Source organism: Solea solea, chromosome 15 (assembly GCF_958295425.1).
Source record: "Solea solea chromosome 15, fSolSol10.1, whole genome shotgun sequence".
Lineage (NCBI taxonomy): Eukaryota > Metazoa > Chordata > Actinopteri > Pleuronectiformes > Soleidae > Solea > Solea solea.
This window is the reverse complement of record NC_081148.1, coordinates 1915619-1934257: the sequence shown is the minus strand read 5'-3', so window position 1 is coordinate 1934257 and position 18639 is coordinate 1915619. Positions and strand designations below refer to the sequence as shown.

The following is an 18639-nucleotide window of genomic DNA, read 5'->3' as shown; positions in this document are numbered from 1 at the left end:
TGATTCAGTCCAAGTTCTGTTCCTATTCTCAAGTCCCTGAGCAGTGAGGACGGTTCTCAAACCCGGAAGTGTTCTGGCTCCGCCCATTTCTACCAAGTATGCATCGGAGGTGACTTAAGCGTACTTGGGATGGCCATGTATCCCAGAATGCATTTGGGCGTAACATAGCAGCAGATAATAGAAATATAAATCTGAAATAAATATTGTTCTGTGTCCCGGAACAAAGTTTTAACATCATTTGAGGCGAGAAATGAGTCATTTAGAATTCAAACATGTGGTTTGTGTATTAAGATATGACGTATTTATAGTTTGTCAGAGGTGATAAGCTCCGCCTCTACGGACACTTGGCGCTCACTGTGCCCGGCACAGAGTGGCGTTACCTCGGCCTGTCCTGATGACATCATGACGTCGCTGTCATTAGATGCTCGTGTGATCCATAGATTTGTTGTTGACGTGTTATTTTGTTTTTAATGGAAACATTTTGACCTGAAAGTTTGTATATTATTAATGTTTTATTTATTTTAATTTATTTTAAAAATTCAGTTAAAATAAATATTATATATATATACACACACTACTCTACAGTGCTGTAATATATCTATTTCCACTTCATTAATAAATGAAGTTAAATATTAAAAATGTGAAAATAAGAACAATCAGGAGTCATGATAACATTAGACGCATCCTTCACAGCCTTGATGCAGAAAAGGCCTTTGACTGTATCAGGTCTTGGGGAAACTAAGGATTCAAGAACAGTTACTACAATGTATCCAAGGCCTCTACCAGGAACCTACAGTGAGGATACAAATGAATGGACACCTCACTGATGACGTGTACAGCGAGGAACCCGTCGAGGGTGCGGTCTTAGGCTCAGCTCATTTGCTGTATTCATTGAACCACAGACCAAGTAACGACTTCATAGGAAGCATCGCGTAGGGCTCTGTGCTGAGGATGTTATTGTGGCTCTTTCCTAATCTGATACTCAGGCTGCAAATTAAACAAAGCAAAAACACACATTCTTACACTGAATTATTAAGCCGAGGAATTAGAGAAAAATATAAAATCAAATAGAATTCCAAAGTAATTAAATATCGGGGTGTGGTACTGGCAAAAGATCTCATCATTGAACAACATTTGAAATAAATGATAATAACATCAACAATAACATTAACACTTCTAACATGGACTTTGAGACACGAATTGAGGTCATAAAAATAAATGTGGTACAAAGACTGTTTTTGACGCGCCAACGTAAAGAATTGCATGTTTTTAAAGTTCATGGACGCTCTCCACGCTCCAGACGAGCTTCAAGCTAAACCACAAACCTCAGACTCACGAGCTACAGGGGATCATAACGCCACCTACTGGGCAGAGGTGGAAACACAGAGTCTGTGCTGTTCTTAGCAGCAGGGGGCACTCACAGTACAACCACACTTCAAAATAACATGAATTTTCATTTTTAATGTGTGTGTGTGTGTGTGTGTGTGCGCACCTGTCAGCATGGTGATGAGTGGCAGTGTGTGTTCCTCTGTTGAGCCGCAGTAACCAGCCTCAGCCAGCAGGCTGCGCTCTAACACCTGGTGATAAAGCTCCTCGATCCAAGCCTGAGACAGAACCACGAGGACGCCGCTGCTCTGGATGAGACGCACAAACTCCTTCTACACGCACACGCACACGCACACGCACACGCACAGAAGTCAGTCACACACCACCTCGTGCTCTCTCTACACGCAGTGATGTCACAGAGGTCGCAACGCTCACCAGGCCGAGGTCAGGGGTCAGCGCTCGGCGTCTGTAGTAGTCGCAGCAGCAGAGTTTGAGGTTGAGCAGCAGAGCGTAATACGACACCAGGTAGAGTCCGTCTGCGTTCATCAGTGACTGACAGCTCAGAGTGTCGCCCACCTCCAACCCCGGGGAGTGAATCCCACCTGCAGAGAGAGAGGGAGAGAGGGCGGGGCCATGTAACCATAGTTACAGCTGCTCAGTCAGTTTTGACCTCGGAATCTCTCCCACACCAAACCTCATCAAGAAAATCAGTGATTTCAGCTCAAGGGGACACAGGTGCTGCCTCGTGTGGTCACTTTGTGTCACTGATGAAAGTCATCATCATAAGGAGAAAGTCGTAGATTTAATATTTAAATAAGGCCGAATTCATTAAAATGAGACATTTGAAGTCAGTGATGGAAGCAGTGGATCAACAACTCATGTGTGTGTGTGTGTGTGTGTGTGTGTGTGTGTGGGAGAGAGAGTGGTTTACAAACTTCAGTTTCCTGTTATAAAGTCTAATAACGACGTGAACATCGCCCCCTGCTGTCGCCTATATGTAAAACACTGACCTCATACGACCAGATTAAAAACAACAGACTGGTCAAACTTTCAGTCTGGGATTAAAAAACTTCACACACACACACACACACACACACACACGTACAGAGTGACTCCGCCCCTCACCAGCCTGCAGTCCGGAGCAGAAGTTGGACGAGAAGTTCTGCAGAGCCAGGTCGACCTCCGTTGCCGTGGCGACACCCATCAGCCTCGGCAGCAGCGCCGCCAGTGATTGGACGAACAGTCTGGCGCTCTGTTGGTCCGCCTCCTGGTGACGAAGCAGTTTGAGGGAGAGGGCGGCCGTACGGAGCGAGCGGTGGCCGCAGCAGTCGCGCGGCGTCTGCTGCTCTTCGTCAGCCAGCGACACGTTGTCTGAGCCCATGTCAGAGACGTCAGAGCGTCCAGAGTCTTTCTCTGCTGCCATGGAATACTGATCACAGGAGTCGAACTCTGTCCTCGACAAGTCCTGCTCCTCCATACTGACCACAGCAACACAACTAGTTCATCACTGACACTAGGTTCACTCACTTCACAAACAGGCACACACACACACACACACACACACACAGACAGACACACACACACAGACACACAGACACACACACACACACAGACACACACACACACACACACACACAGACACACACACACACACACAGACACACACACAGACACACACACACAAACACACACACACACACACACACACACACACACACAGACACAGACAGACACAGACACACACACACACACAAACACACACACACACACACACACAGACACAGACACACACACACACAGACACACACATACAGACACACACATACACACACACACACACAGACACACACAGACACACACACAGACACACACACACAGACACACACACACACAGACACACACATAGAGACACAGACACAGACACACACACACACACACACACACACACACACACACAGACACAGACACACACACACAGACACACACACACACACACACACAGACACAGACACAGACACAGACACACACACAGACACACACACACAGACACACACACACACAGACACACACATAGAGACACAGACACAGACACAGACACACACACACACACACACACACACACACACACACAGACACAGACACACACACACAGACACACACACACACACACACACACAGACACAGACACAGACACACACACACACACACACAGACACACACACTCTGGTACCTGAAGTTGCTCTCGCTGTATCGTGACCCCGCGGCGTGATGCGTCCTCGCCCTGGACTCCACAGACAGGAAGTTGGTGATGTCCGGGTAAACGAGGGCGTGGCTCCTCTGGACCACGTCTGGAGGAACAACACCCCCTCCTCTCTGGACCCTCCCCTCCCGTGCTCCTCCCTCCTGCTCTGGCTCGTCGCTCCGGTCTCGCTTGGTACCCTCCTCGCCGCCGCAGAGTGAAGGCGACGACAGGCGAGCGTCTTGGCCGTGCTCCTCGGGAGGGGTGTGGCCCGTATCCAGGCCGGGCCCCCCTACCTCCAGATCCAGGGTGGTTTGTCCCGTCTCCGTGGTGATGCTGATGCTGATGTCGGGGCTGCGCTCCGTAGTGGCGGCCATGTTGGCGGAGGAGGCGGAGTCCCACAGCGGCTGCTCAGAGGACAGGATGTGTCTCTGCCACCTGAAGTCCGCCTCGTTGATCTCCATGGACTCACGTGTTGACTCCGCCCCTTCTTTCAGGTCGTCCAATCGTCTGAGGAGAAGGCGTGCCTACCACAAAACACAACTGCTGAGTCACTGTTTGGCCTGAGACTTTGCTGAGTCAGTGTTTGACCTGAGGCTTTGCTGAGTCAGTGTTTGACCTGAGACTTTGCTGAGTCACTGTTTGACCTGAGACTTTGCCGAGTCACTGTTTGGCCTGAGACTTTGCTGAGTCAGTGTTTGACCTGAGGCTTTGCTGAGTCACTGTTTGACCTGAGACTTTGCTGAGTCACTGTTTGACCTGAGACTTTGCCGAGTCACTGTTTGGCCTGAGACTTTGCTGAGTCACTGTTTGACCTGAGACTTTGCTGAGTCAGTGTTTGGCCTGAGACTTTGCTGAGTCACTGTTTGGCCTGAGACTTTGCTGAGTCACTGTTTGACCTGAGGCTTTGCTGAGTCACTGTTTGGCCTGAGACTTTGCTGAGTCAGTGTTTGACCTGAGGCTTTGCTGAGTCACTGTTTGACCTGGGACTTTGCTGAGTCACTGCTTGACCTGAGACTTTGCTGAGTCACTGTTTGACCTGAGACTTTGCTGAGTCAGTGTTTGACCTGAGGCTTTGCTGAGTCACTGTTTGGACTGAGACTTTGCTGAGTCACTGCTTGACCTGAGACTTTGCCGAGTCACTGTTTGACCTAAGACTTTGCCGAGTCACTGTTTGACCTGAGACTTTGCCGAGTCACTGTTTGACCTGAGACTTTGCCGAGTCACTGTTTGACCTAAGACTTTGCCGAGTCACTGTTTGACCTGAGGCTGCTGAGTTACTGTTTGGCCTGAGACTTTGCTGAGTCACTGTTTGACCTGAGACTTTGCTGAGTCACTGTTTGACCTGAGACTTTGCTGAGTCACTGTTTGACCTGAGACTTTGCTGAGTCACTGTTTGACCTGAGACTTTGCCGAGTCACTGTTTGACCTGAAACTTTGCCGAGTCACTGTTTGACCTGAGGCTGCTGAGTCACTGTTTGACCTGAGACTTTGCTGAGTCGTGGCGTCTGAGCTCGTACCTGCTCAGGCTGGAGGCCGTGACCATGTGACAGCTCGTCCAGAGCGGCGAGGAGAGCGCAGGCGCATGACACCGACGAGTAACACGCCTCGATCCCGCCCTTCATACACGCTTCCGTCATCCCGTCCATCACACTGCAACACACACACGACTCAGCATGACTCAGCAAATCAAAATGAAGGAGTGACAAAGAGGGCGGAGTCACTCACAGTTTCAGCAGGTCCAGGTGAGACTTCCTCTTTGAGAACGAGCGCTTCCTGGTTTCAGGTTCAACCAATGACGGACCAGCGAGGTCATAGAGACGCTGAGGACTGCCCACAATCTGACACACACACACACACACAGAGTGTTTATTTTTATTGAATTTTTTCCCCTGATCATCGTGTCTCTCTCTCTCCCCCTCCCCCTCTCTCTCTCTCTCTCTCTCTCTCTCTCTCTCTCTCACATACACACAGAGTGAGAGTATGTGACTCCGCCCACCTCCCTCATGATGCGTATGGCCTCAGTGCGGTGTTGAGGGGGCGGGTACAGAAGGATCCGGTGATAAAGCGACTGCAGCACGGGTTTCATGGATTCCACGCAGCTCACCAGACGCACCAGCTCCGCCGCGATGTAACACACCGTCCGCACCACCGGGGCGATCCTGGCGGGGGCGCTGGAGGAGCAGCCAGACCCCCTGCCCTGATCAGAGACTCCTCCCCCGCAGGACTCCGCCTCCTGGTTGATCCCTGACAAATGAATGGTGTTCTTTATGTTTGTTCAGTCTGAGGCAGCAGAAGCTCCGCCCCCTCCTCCACATACCTAGACTGAGTCTGTCTGAGAGGCGCTCTCTCTCTGACGCCCCCATGTGGCCATGGTGGGAGGTAATGGTTTTGTCGTTGACGGGGTTTCCCATGATCGCCACGAGGGACGGACACAGCTGCTTCCTGAGGGGCGGAGCTTTCAGGTGTCAATCCAGGTCAATTCACTTTTACATTTGTGTGCTTTTATTTTGGTGGGAACAGGAAACAATAAGACATGTGGTCTTACCACACGAGGTCGGTGAAGCCTCTGGACAGGTGCATTGTGGGAGGACAGCTGCTGAACATGGAGAGGATGCACTCGAGGTAAAGCAGCTGCAGCAGCTGGTTCTCACTGAGGTCACACAGAGGTCAGAGGTCACACAGGGGTCAGAGGTCACAGGTCAAACAGTGGCCACACAGAGGTCACACAAAGGTTCATAAAACAGCCTTTGGTGTTTCCTCACTAAAACAAAACCTCATTTATGAGGTGATATTTACACATGTATGTAATGTTTACATGTTTTGACGTGCCAATGACGTCACTTCCAGGTAACTGGCCAATCACCAGACAGTCCGTGTTCTGTGGGTGTGGTTTTGGTCTGAAACAGCGCGGCTGACGAGAGCGTCAGTGATGAGACATTGACATCGACTTCATGTTTGTAAGTACACGTCCATATCTCACATAGAAGTGAGACAGGACCATGCTATGATCTCTTTAATGATGTAGAAACTCACCTGTCGACAGATTCAAGCTTCTCACAGAAAACTGTCAGAACTGTGACCACGTCCTCACACAGAGACTGACTGGTGGGAGAAATGTCTACACACACACACACACACACACACACACAAGCATGGTTAATTCACTACACACCTCCTTCTTTGTCTATAATCAATAACACCACACACACACTCACCTCTCCTCTGCAGTGGCAGTGTCGTCACCTCTTCTCCGTCTGCCTGCAAACATTAATGTCAGTGGTTTAGAAATATGTTAAAGAAACCACACACACACACATACACACACACACACACACACACACACACTCCCACACCAAACCTCATAGAGAAATCAATGATTTTAACATCACACACACACAGGAGTTGTTGATCCACTGTTGCCTCCATCACTAAGTTCAAATGTGTTATTTTGTCACTTCAGTGTTTGAAATCCAACGTTCAGATTGACCTCAGTGACAAAGTGACCACACGAGGCAGCAGAGGACCAGCAGCTCCTGTGTCCCCGCAGCTAGAATCACTGATTTTCTCTCTGGACTTTGGTGTGGGAGAGTGAGTGGTTTACAAACGTCTGACAGTGAGATGAAGATGTGATCGTGTTCGTAAGATATCGGTGCTTAAACTGACAGGGGGCGCTCACAGTCAACACAGAATGTGTGTGCACGTGTGTGTGCGTGACCTCTTGTCGGTGTCGCAGCTGCAGTGTCAGGTCTCCCAGGATCTGACTCAGCGTCGCTCTGACCGCAGTGTTGATGCTGCGCTGGTGACAGCTGGACAGGTAGGTGTCGATACACACCTGACACACAGAGAGTCACAAAAACACAATGCCATGACGCACAGTCCTGAGATCATCATTCAACATCAGTGAGATTCACAGTAGGTTTCCATGGCACCACAGGTTTCCATGGTGACCACACTGAGGTCAGGGAAGTAGCAGGTGGAACTGATGTTTCATTAACCAATAAATGTGAGCTGACATCTGAACAGGGACTGTATAACATCACAGGCTGATCAATGACAGATCAATGACACATCAATGACACATCAATAACAGATCAATAACAGATCAATGACAGATCAATAACAGATCAATAACAGATCAATGACACATCAATGACAGATCAATAACACATCAACAACACATCAAAGACATATCAAGGACACATCCATGACAGATCAATGACACACCAATGACAGATCAATGACACATCAATGACACATCAATAACACATCAACGACACATCAATAACACACCAATGACAGATTAATGACACATCGATGACAGATTAATGACACATCGATGACAGATTAATGACACATCGATGACAGATTAATGACACATCAATGACAGATTAATGATGCATCAATGACACATCAATCACAGATCAATAACACATCATTTACACATCAATGACACATCAGACATATCAATGACACATCAATGACAGATCAATAACACATCAACGACACATCAACGACAAATCAACGACATATCAACGACACATCAATGACACACCAATGACCCATCAATGACAGATCAATAACACACCAATGACAGATCAATGACGGATCTATGACACATCAATGACACACCAATGACCCATCAATAACACATCAATGACAGATTAATGACACATCAATGACAGATTAATGATGCATCAATGACACATCAATGACAGATTAATGACGCATCAATGACACATCAATGACACATCAAAGTGATATCTACATGTTATTTACATGATGTTTACATGATCCATGCTTGAAAATCTGCAGAAAACTACAGATGAATATTTACAGCTGGTGTCTTCACACAGGATCAGTTTTACCTGGGGTCATTGTTCTTGACCTTTTGACCTTTAACCTTCAGTGACATGTAACATTCAGAGAAACTCCTGACACTGTCATCACGTGACCAGACCATAATAAGACGTGTGTCAAACAGACCGTCATACCTCAGCAATCCTCAAGATGGAGTCTCCGTTAATGTCAAAATTTGGTGAGTAGGTGATGCACAGCAGCACCTGCACAGAAGAACACCTGTCTGTCAGCTTTACCTGAGCTCACATGCGCCACCTGCAGGTGGAAATGAAGAGCAGAGAATGAGCTTCATACCTTCATCACCTCCACCTGCAGGTCCTCCTGCAGACACGGTGTCACTCTGAGAGCCTCCAACATCTGACTGAGCAGCTGCTTCTCCACCACCTCCACCTCCACGCAGGCTCCGCCCACAAACCTGTCCTCGCACAGCAGCTTCTGATCACACAAAGACACAAACGTGACATGCTCTGTTCTGCCACCTGGGGGCGTCTCAGTCAGTCAACACAGTGATGCAGCGTGGAATCATGGGAGTTGTTGTTTCAGTTAAAAACCACGTTAAATATTTTTTTCTTCCTGTAAAAAACATCTATCCTCATTCAGGGGGCGTGTCCAATCACAAAGCTTTCTGATTGGGCCAGAATCTTCACGTACCTGCATTCCAGAGAGAGCCGTCTGTCCCAGTCTGGTGTTTTTAGACTCCAGCGCCATCTGCAGGGGAAGCAGACAACACTCTCTGCGCACACACACACACACAAATATTGAACGTTTATTTTTATAAAACTATTATTTTGTTTGAGTCACTCGTGTCATGACTCGGTGACTGCTGGTGGTGGCGCTGATCAGAGGAATGATGTAAATAATGTATCGCAACAATATCGTTATCACGTAGATATCACATCATTTCTGTGTGTGTCTACCTGTGGGTGTGGCCTTATGTGATTGGTCTATGTGTGGGTGTGGCCTGTGTGTGAGCTGCTCTTGTTTTGTGGTCAAAGCTCTGAAACATTATCATCAATATTTAATCCTAATGATCTGTAATAAAACAAAGCAGATGAATGGATGAATAATTTACGATGAAAAAAAGCTTCTAGAATTGATGACATTTCCATCACACACCAAAGGGCCCTGTATGCAGAGAAACAACCACTAGGAGGCGCCCTCTCCAGTAAGCTGCCGTGTGATTGGTCACAGTCTCGTGCGACGTCACAGGTTTAGTGTGTGAGGCTGTAAACGGTAACATTTAAAGTTCTTATCTGATTATTGATCAATAAAAACAAAAAGCACAAAACTTAAGGTTTCTCAACGTGTGGAAACCTTTTCAATTCTGAAGATTTTAAATGTAAAAATGTAGATTTTAATCATGTTTCACTATGACTTCTATCCAGGGAACCATTAGCAAGTTATGTGTTCATCCTAAAACATGACTCAGCATGTTTTTGTGTGACTCACCTCAGCTGAGACGCAGACACTGATCTGCTGCGACGCTCCAACATCTCTGAAACAAAGACACAAACATGACTTGATGTGTGTGTGTGTGTGTGTGTGTGTGTGTGTGGTTTCCATTTATTTTTATTTATTGAATTTTCATGTAAATGTTGCCATTTTTGTGTAAAAATAAAGTCAATAAAAATAAGATGAAAAAACATGAAAGCAGGTCTGAAACTAACGATTATTTCTATAATGAATCTGCTGATCATTTTCTCAATGAGTTTTGGTTTGAAAATATTTTATAATATTGATCATTGTTTGTTAAACGTTCACAAATACAAGATGATTGAGCTCATGTGTTCACACGTCACTCATGTGTTCCAACGTCACTCATGTGTTCAAACGTGTTCACTCATGTGTTGACTAATGTGTTCACACATCACTCATCTGTTCACTAATTTGTTCAAACGTCATTCATGTATTCACATGTCACTCATGTGTTCACTCGTGTTCAAACATCACTCATGTGTTCACATGTCACTCATGTGTTCACTCGTGTTCAAACATCACTCATGTGTTCACACGTCACTCATGTGTTCACTAATGTGTTCACACATCACCCATCTGTTCACTCGTGTTCAAACATCACTCATGTATTCACTCATGTCTTCACATGTCACTCATGAGTTCAAACGTTACTCATGTTGACATGAGCGTGAACACATCACTCATGTGTTCACATATCACCCATGAGTTCACTCATGTGTTCAAACATCACTCATGAATTCACTCATGTATTCACACGTCACTCATGTAGTCACTCATGTATTCACACGTCACCCATGTTTTCACACGTCACTCATGTTGACATTAGAGTGAACACGTGAGCAGCTCAGAGTGAAACTTCCCGGATGTAGATCCTGAAAAACAAAAACACTGACGCTTCATATGAATAATAACACTAATAATCAGCTGTGTCGTGACGTCACCTGTTCTCTCTGTGACGTATTTGTTTTTTATGGAGAAAAAAAATCGACGTTTGCACCACATGATGCGTTCAGGTTCCGATGTTTACGCAGGAAAATGACTTCCGTTTAACCGCTGACGATGCAGCAGCAGATGGATGACGATGAATGAATGAATGAATGATGGAGGGCGGACAGACACGGACACTCACCGCGGGCGTAGACACACGCGTCCCGGATTCCTCTGTGTTTGTGTCCGGTCGCGTCTTTGTGCAGCTTCTTCAGGGTCTCCTCCATGTTTCCTCTGAGGACCAGGACCAGGACCAGGACCAGCGGAACCGTAAATGATCCGGTTACAGTCAGAGAGCAGTGTGTGTGTGTGTGTGTGTGTGTGATGATGATGAGTCACGCTCAGTCAGCAGCCAATCATGTTCGGCCTCCGCAGGTGGAGGAGGAAGCGTCTCTGCTTTAATCCGATTAATGATAAACACACACGGCCCCGCCCTTCCTCCTCCTGCTGGTTCCGGTTCTCCTAGGTCCAGATCCGGTTCCGTGTGTGTGTGGTGAAGCCGGTATTTACTCCGTTTTCCTGAGGCGTCCAAGTAGGTCCAGCTGCAGACCCGCAGACCACTCAACGAAACGCCCCTTTACTCAACGAAACGCCCCTTCACTCAACGAAACGCCCCTTTACTCAACGAAACGCCCCTTCAAACTACACGACACTCTGATTGGCTCTCAAGAGACTGCGTCTGAAACGTGATGACGTTTACTAACGTGATGACGTTTACTAACTTGATAACGTCTTCTTTTATTGAAACTTTATTTACACACGCGTATCTCATAGACACTTGTTGACAAGAGACTTTTATCCCGGTATGCGACAGGAAAAGAGAAGAATAAATACTCGTGTTGACTTTTATGAACACAGAAATGTACTTTCTGTGAAATTTGTGAATAATTAATGTCACTTTGTAAAGTATGAAATGTTATAGCCAAACTGCTAAAATATATAAATGCCGATTGGAAAAGTTCTTTGAACATCACGTTTACACAATATAGTATCACGTTTTTGTGATATAATTATCACGTTTATACAATATAGTATCACGTTTATGTGATATAATTATCACGTTTATACAATATAATATCACGTTTATGTGATATAATTATCACGTTTATACAATATAATTATCACGTTTATACAATATAATATCACGTTTATACAATATAATTATCACGTTTATACAATATAATATCACGTTTATACAATGTTTATACAATATAATATCACGTTTATACAATATAATATCACGTTTATACAATGTTTATACAATATAATATCACGTTTATACAATATAATATCACGTTTATACAATATAATATCACGTTTATGTGATATAATTATCACGTTTATACAATATAATATCACGTTTATACAATATAATGTCACAAATTCCACTTTGAACACACACTTTGAATAATTTCATTTGTTTTTGCAAACTTCCAACATCATGGCAACCTGTATGTTACAAAAAGGTGTGTTTAATATAGGCCTACATTTATTGAATGTCTTATTAGTCTGTAGTTTGACATGTTGTTCAACTGGACAGAACAACGATTAGAACTAATAAAAGTCTACTTGATCAGGTTTTTAACCTGAAAGAAACCCTCCTAAAAGTCTGTGCTGGTGTGGTCCAGCTGGTGGTGACAGACAGATGTTAAGTAGAAAAGATCTGCTGAGTATGTCATTAAGGAGATGTTACCTATTTCCAGGAAGATATGTTATACATTGGTATCTGAATCAAACCCAGCCAGTTGGACATCAGTAGGTCTTTTGATGAATGTAAAACAAATGCACTGAAACCCTTGATTCTGCACAGAAAGTTGTATAACTTTCAAATCCATGTAATGAATACAAGTGATGAATGATATATTTTCTTTATTTTATACACAACAGACTATCCAGCAGACACATTCACTACCCAGGGATTACAGGCGCCTGAGGAATTCCTCACACTCCAAGGCTTTCTTGTAATTGCTCAGGAAGATATCCAGTTTCTGCCTCGCTTTTGAGGAAATGTGGCTCTGAAGCTGTTCCCCAAGCTGGGTTTTCTCGCTGACAAGACAAAATGATATAGCAAAATAATGAAGTCGTTAAAGACACTCAAATACATAATAAGATATAAACTGAAAATTGGATTAACAGTTTCCTAAACTATCCTGCTTACCTTGAGTCAAACTCTGTGCCACGCATGTACATCTCCTTGGCTTTGTCCAGGGAGATGGAGTGAACAGCTCCGAGGGCGTATACTGTTGCCTGTGGCATGAAGATTAAGATTTAAGATTGTGTTAGACAGTGACCATGTGTTAAAAGGAGACAGACATATGCAGTCATATAAAACATGTAGTCTACAAATCAGTGTCAGTGTCTGAGATCTCACCTCTGGCAAAAGTACATCCATTACGAATGCGACTGGATCTGCAGACTTCTTGTCTGTCTCAGTACGTTCGAGTACTTCAGACAAGAAGTGCATGACTTTGTCCACTTGTTCATCGTCTTCAAAAAGAAGGATGACCCTGTCCTGTTTCTTGGCCCAAGGAGACACTGTGTTGCCTGTGATGATGTTCTATAAAAATTGTATAGGATTTTAGTTTGGGTATTCATATACAAATACACAAACACCACACTAAATGCCATTGTCACTCACTTCAAGGTGTTGCAGCATGCCCTGATCCTCTGTGATTACACTGGTTAACAGACAACATGCCTCGCGTCGCTTCTGTTGGGCTTGTTGGGCCCTTTCCTAAAATTCAATTACACATAATATGCAACACTGAATACATGTGATTAAGAACTTTGAATAAGACATTTTCTCTCCCTGATTTTTTGCACTTCCTCTGATAAGAGGTGTCATCCTGGCTGGCAACTTGTTTGGCCACAGTAACATCACTGCCCTAAATGGATATACAGATAAGCCTGTCTGAGAGGCAAATTGTTACATTACTTCTGAGAACAATCATTATTATCAGGGGCATCTATAAAAATGCAGGAATCTTGAAACTTTTTCTCAATATCTAAATTCTCAACAAGAGTGAAAATAAAATACACATTGACTTAAGATTCTACACAGATGAAGTACAGTACACATATATGAAATGGCTCCAGCATTAGTTTACTTTACTTTACTTATTTTGAGTTTCTGATACTCAAATGGACGAGTTGAATAGTTTGATGGTCACAGTTATCCATGGTCAGGACAAACAGAAATAACATCACATTTAATAATACATAAGGCTCATGGGGAAATTAAAGCCTTTCAGCGTTGAAATGAAAAAATATTTGATAATTTAGGACTTACCACCGTACTCCACCATTGACCTTTGGTGTCCCTGCAGATGAGACACAAGCTTTGCATAGCTCCCCTTTTTTGTGCAGATCAGACACTGATAAGTGTCCGAGTCGCATCTTCTCAGCTCAGGGTCTGCTCCTTCACTGAACGTAGTGTTGCTCTATAAGAGAAAATGTCAAATGAAATTGTATTTTGTATTTTGTATTTTTAACATGGAAACATTTTTAATCCAGAATCAAGTAGTAAAGAACTGGACTGCATTTGCCTTTAAGACTTTCCCTGTCCTAAAATATATGCAGGCTAACTGAAATAAATCAAATCAAATGTCACTGTTGACTGTGATTCAACAGAACTTCTAATTTCTAAACATGAAAAATATTATTCATCATTAAATATTTTATCTTAACAATTGTAGAACTGAGGTCACACGTTTTCAAATGAGCAAAGCTGTGTGCAACTTGTCAGAGTCATTTAAAGATTAAAAAACAGATAAATACTAATATGTAGAGATCATATAGTTTATCTTATACGTTTCTTGGTTGAAAATGAGACAATGTTATATTGTCAATGTTATAACCTGTACATATAAATAAAAGAAAAAAAGGAAAAAAAGAAAAAAAAGGGAGAAAATCGCTGCGTCTTGCTTGCTGTTACAATCGCTATCGTTACAGCATGCAGACATTACTGGTTAATAAACTGCACTTAATTGATTTAATGGATACAAATAATGACTATTCATCCAGTGTTCAATATCAAAATGTGTTTTTTATCCATTCTTACCTTTTCCTCCGTCATTTTCCCGTGTTTTTCCCGTGTTACTTTTTCGGGTTCTCTCTTCATACTCGGTCAACGTAAACTTCATCACGTTTCAGACGCAGTCTCTTGAGAGCCAATCAGAGTGTCGTGTAGTGTGAAGGGGCGTTTCGTTGAGTAAAGGGGCGTTTCGTTGAGTAAAGGGGCGTTTCGTTGAGTGGTCTTCGGGTCTGCAGCTAGACCCTTCTCGAGGCGTCGCCTGGAAATCACGGAACATCGCGGAAATCATAGCGGATCTGCTGCTGCTGCCTTCACAATAAAAGCCCCCCCCACACACACACACACACGTTTTGTTTGTTTTGTGATTGAATGACTTTTAATGTAATCATATAAAGAAATGTATGTGAGAAATGTATTTTTATGAAGACAATAACACAGTTTTTATCTATTTATTTATTTACATACGTATACATATATGTATATATATGTACGTCTTAGTATAAGCTTATATTTGTACATGAATGAATGTGAATCACTTTGTTGAAATAAAGTTTTTATTTAAAAATAAAATTTTCCAATAAAAAATATTTGAATTCTAAACAAAATAATAATGATAATAAAGTCTGATTTTAAATATAAATCATCTGTTTATTAATTTATGAGCATTTACTATCACTCACACACACACACACACACACTCAACATGCAGTGGAGGAACGCCACCACATGAGGGCGCTGCTGTCTAAGGTATTTTAATGTTACAGCGCTGAAGAAACTTCAGCTGAAGACTGAGCTGTGTCAATGAGAGAGAGAGAGAGTGTGTGTGTGAGAGAGAGAGAGAGAGAGTGTGTGTGTGAGAGAGAGAGAGTGTGTGTGCGTGAGAGAGAGAGTGTGTGTGTGTGAGAGAGAGAGAGAGAGTGTGTGTGTGTGTGTGAGAGAGAGAGAGAGAGTGTGTGTGTGTGAGAGAGAGAGAGTGTGAGTGTGTGTGTGAGAGATTTTTTTTGATTTTGAATGAACTTTATTTTTCCGTTCTCTTTTCAAAAATCATCTAAATGTAATGTATATGAACATTACACTCTTAAATAGATAAATAAATAAATAAAAACTTCTCCCAACTGCAGTGTGTGGTTTTCCACAGAACACAACGCCTGATTAAAACACCAAACCTGCTGGAAAGAGTCCAGATCTCCTGCTGCTTTGAAATAGTTAAAATCAATGAGGAGTCTGGACTTGATCATATTGATACACACAGTGACAGGTTCAACAATAAAACCATCCTCCACCTTTCTCCTTCGGCTAAAATACACCGCCATCTTGGCCTGCCCTAAAACAAAGTTTAAAAGCTGGCATTTGTCCTTGTGTTGGCGTGTGTATTTAAAACCCAGAATAAAAAGCTGCTTGGTAAAAACCTCTCCACATTTGGTAAAAACAGTTTGTAAAAACAGAAACAAGGGTAAAAGACGAAGACACTCATAAAAACAGTGAAACACAGTCTCCCTTTGGTCGCAATAGGGGCACTTGTCCTCTACTGCCGGGTTTATATTGGACACAAAGGAGTTCACTGCGACGACCCCATGGAGGACTCTCCAGTGAAGGTCTGCATGTCTGCATGAGAGTGGAGGTTTGTAGAAGGACCTCCACTCCGGTCTGGCTGCAGGAGCCAGTTGCAGATATCTCCTCCATGGGGTGTCAGGTCTTTTGTCCAGTTTTGTCCGGTTTATTGCCTTCACCATCATTCTGTAAAAAGTTCTCCTGTGGTACCATCCAGTGGTGTGAGCTGTGTCTGTTCCATTAAAATCCCAGAGCAGTCTTTAAAATCCGATGCCAGGAAAACGGCAGGAAAAGGATCGTCATCCGTCACTGTCTGATTAAAAGAGGAGTTTAAAAGCAGGCGGTCGTGTCCTGTGAGTCTCTGCTTCCAGTGTTCCAGGAGTTTCTGTGTGACCCTCACTGACGTTAGTCCCAGCTGGGCAGCGGGTCCAGAGGGGTCATCCATCCAGGCCCAGTCAGTGCCACCACCTGTCCCAGAGTAACAATCCCCGCAGTCTGCAGCCTTGTGGTCAGACTCTGACCTGCCCAGCTGGGAAGGTCCAGACGGGTCCCCCACAGGACCGGCTCCTGGAGGATCCAGTACAGGGAGTCCGTCTGCTCTCTCCTCTCTTTCTTCAGCAGACTTAGACTAAGACTTAGACTTAGACTTCTTTTTATTGTCATTGCACAAAAACACAGCAGTGAAAACTGGCAACGAAATTTCGTTGCTTGGCAGCAGATAGGAAACCAACACATAGCATTGAATTGAAATGTCTTTTATCTTATTGTAATGTCTATACATGTATTCAACTTTTCAGCCTAACTGTGATTAATAAAAAAATAAGTAAGTGTTTTTATGTATATAAATATATATAAAAGTAGTGCAAAAAGAAAAACAGGAATGAAAATGAAAACTGTAGCAGCAATATGAAAATAAAAAAAATAAAAAACTTGAGTCTGTTCTGCAGGGGATGCTGCGGAACCTCCTGCCAGACACCAGCAGGGAGAACAGTCCATGGTGGGGGTGGGTGTGGTCATTGAGGATCTGGTGAGCCCTGGTTAGGCAGCTCCTGTGTGCAATGTCCTTGATGGGTGGGAGTGGAGTCCCAATGATCTTCTCCGCTGTTCTCACCACCCTCTGCAGAGACTTCCAGTCGGAGGCCTTACAGCTCCCAGACCAGACGGAGATGCCACTGGTCAGCATGCTCTCGATGGTCCCTCTGTAGAAGGTGGAGAGGATGGGAGGGGGGAGAGACACCCTTCTCATCCGTCGCAGGAAGTGTAGGCGCTGCTGGGCTTTCTTCACTAGGGAAGTAGTGTGAAGTGTCCAGCTGAGGTTGTCTGTGATGTGAACCCCCAGGAACTTGGTACTGCTGACGACCTCCACCGCTGTGCCATTGATGAGGAGTGGTGTATGGCTGGGTCGGGATCTTCTGAAGTTGACGATGATCTCGACTTTTTAGAGAGGTTCCACACTCTAAAAACACTTTTATAAAAAGCTGGTAAAGGAGATGTGCTCATGTGTGGTATGTTCATTAAAAACAAATTAAAATCTTGACCAAGGCCTTTAAAACCCTGCAGAATGTAGCTGGACAGGGGTCAGCAGTCTTTGAATAAACTGGAGGCGGAAAGCCACGCCCCTGCTGGCCAGATGGACCAGACTTGCCCCCCCTCTTCTTTAGGTAAAAACAGGACACTCTGTGAGACCCAGTGCAACTTGTCCCAAATAAAATCAACTAAAACAGACTGAATTTTGACAGGAGAGAGACCGGAGGATCGACGCAGGCCAGCCGGTGTCACAGGGAGGATGAGACCAGGTTGTTTGCTATCAAGGTTCGGCCTCTATATGACATTTTTGGGAGTAGCCACCTCCACTTCTCCAGCCGACCCTTGACAAGCTCTAGGACATTGTCCCAGTTCTTATTTTTATTGGTCTCATCCCCCAGGAAGACCCTAAGGTATCTGAAACCTCCCTTTTTCCACTGTAGGCCACCAGGCAGCCCCAGCCGACTCCCCAGCTCCCCTCCAGCCATCAGAGCCTCGCTTTTCTCCCAGTTCACTCGAGCAGATGAAATAAAACCAAAGTCTTTCATAGTGTTAGTACCTGTGGCAGACAGTGTTAGTCTGCCACAGGTACTGGTGTTCAACCCGGTCGAAAGCCTTTTCTTGGTCTATTGAAATCAGACCA

The 18639-nt window shown here is 44.4% G+C and overlaps 2 protein-coding genes and 1 long non-coding RNA gene across 4 annotated transcripts in view; all 3 read right to left on the bottom strand.

The window, feature by feature from the left end:
• The window catches only part of arfgef3 (ARFGEF family member 3), a 44161-nt gene extending 32751 nt beyond the window's left edge, over positions 1 to 11410 (bottom strand). Inside the window, exons 1-17 of one of the 2 annotated variants that reach the window (XM_058651209.1) lie at positions 11031 to 11410; positions 9875 to 9920; positions 9077 to 9158; positions 8720 to 8860; positions 8560 to 8628; positions 7284 to 7400; positions 6784 to 6826; positions 6602 to 6686; positions 6114 to 6218; positions 5886 to 6010; positions 5565 to 5812; positions 5294 to 5406; positions 5086 to 5218; positions 3557 to 4092; positions 2452 to 2804; positions 1762 to 1928; positions 1493 to 1658 (exon numbers count right to left, since the gene is read on the bottom strand). In XM_058651209.1, the coding sequence (XP_058507192.1) occupies positions 1493 to 1658; positions 1762 to 1928; positions 2452 to 2804; positions 3557 to 4092; positions 5086 to 5218; positions 5294 to 5406; positions 5565 to 5812; positions 5886 to 6010; positions 6114 to 6218; positions 6602 to 6686; positions 6784 to 6826; positions 7284 to 7400; positions 8560 to 8628; positions 8720 to 8860; positions 9077 to 9158; positions 9875 to 9920; positions 11031 to 11115 (2614 nt within the window). In that variant the 5' untranslated portion in view covers positions 11116 to 11410. The remainder of the gene's footprint in view (positions 1 to 1492; positions 1659 to 1761; positions 1929 to 2451; positions 2805 to 3556; positions 4093 to 5085; positions 5219 to 5293; positions 5407 to 5564; positions 5813 to 5885; positions 6011 to 6113; positions 6219 to 6601; positions 6687 to 6783; positions 6827 to 7283; positions 7401 to 8559; positions 8629 to 8719; positions 8861 to 9076; positions 9159 to 9874; positions 9921 to 11030) is intronic. The other variant, XM_058651210.1, reaches the window with a different exon arrangement.
• A 1330-nt stretch (positions 11411 to 12740) lies between these two features.
• LOC131474391 (PWWP domain-containing DNA repair factor 3A-like) lies at positions 12741 to 13428 on the bottom strand. The gene is made up of 3 exons (XM_058652226.1): positions 13260 to 13428; positions 13047 to 13135; positions 12741 to 12934 (listed from the first exon to the last, which is right to left on the bottom strand). Exons 1-3 carry the CDS (start codon positions 13350 to 13352, stop codon positions 12808 to 12810), a joined length of 309 nt encoding a protein of 102 aa, XP_058508209.1. The 5' UTR covers positions 13353 to 13428; the 3' UTR covers positions 12741 to 12807.
• Positions 13429 to 13532: 104 nt separating this feature from the next.
• LOC131474394 (uncharacterized) lies at positions 13533 to 15110 on the bottom strand. Its single transcript, XR_009242284.1, has 3 exons — positions 14949 to 15110; positions 14178 to 14328; positions 13533 to 13622 (listed from the first exon to the last, which is right to left on the bottom strand). It is a non-coding gene; the product is annotated as an uncharacterized LOC131474394 (long non-coding RNA).
• Positions 15111 to 18639: the final 3529 nt, after the last annotated feature.

Excerpts from the sequence above, each read along its gene's own strand:
- LOC131474391 (XM_058652226.1), bottom strand. The coding sequence starts at position 13,352 with ATGCACTTCTTGTCTGAAGTACTCGAACGTACTGAGACAGACAAGAAG. Across the intron at positions 13,136-13,259 it reads TGGATGTACTTTTGCCAGAG|GCAACAGTATACGCCCTCGG; the intron begins GTGAGATCTCAG and ends TTCATGCCACAG. Across the intron at positions 12,935-13,046 it reads GGCACAGAGTTTGACTCAAG|CGAGAAAACCCAGCTTGGGG; the intron begins GTAAGCAGGATA and ends TTGTCTTGTCAG.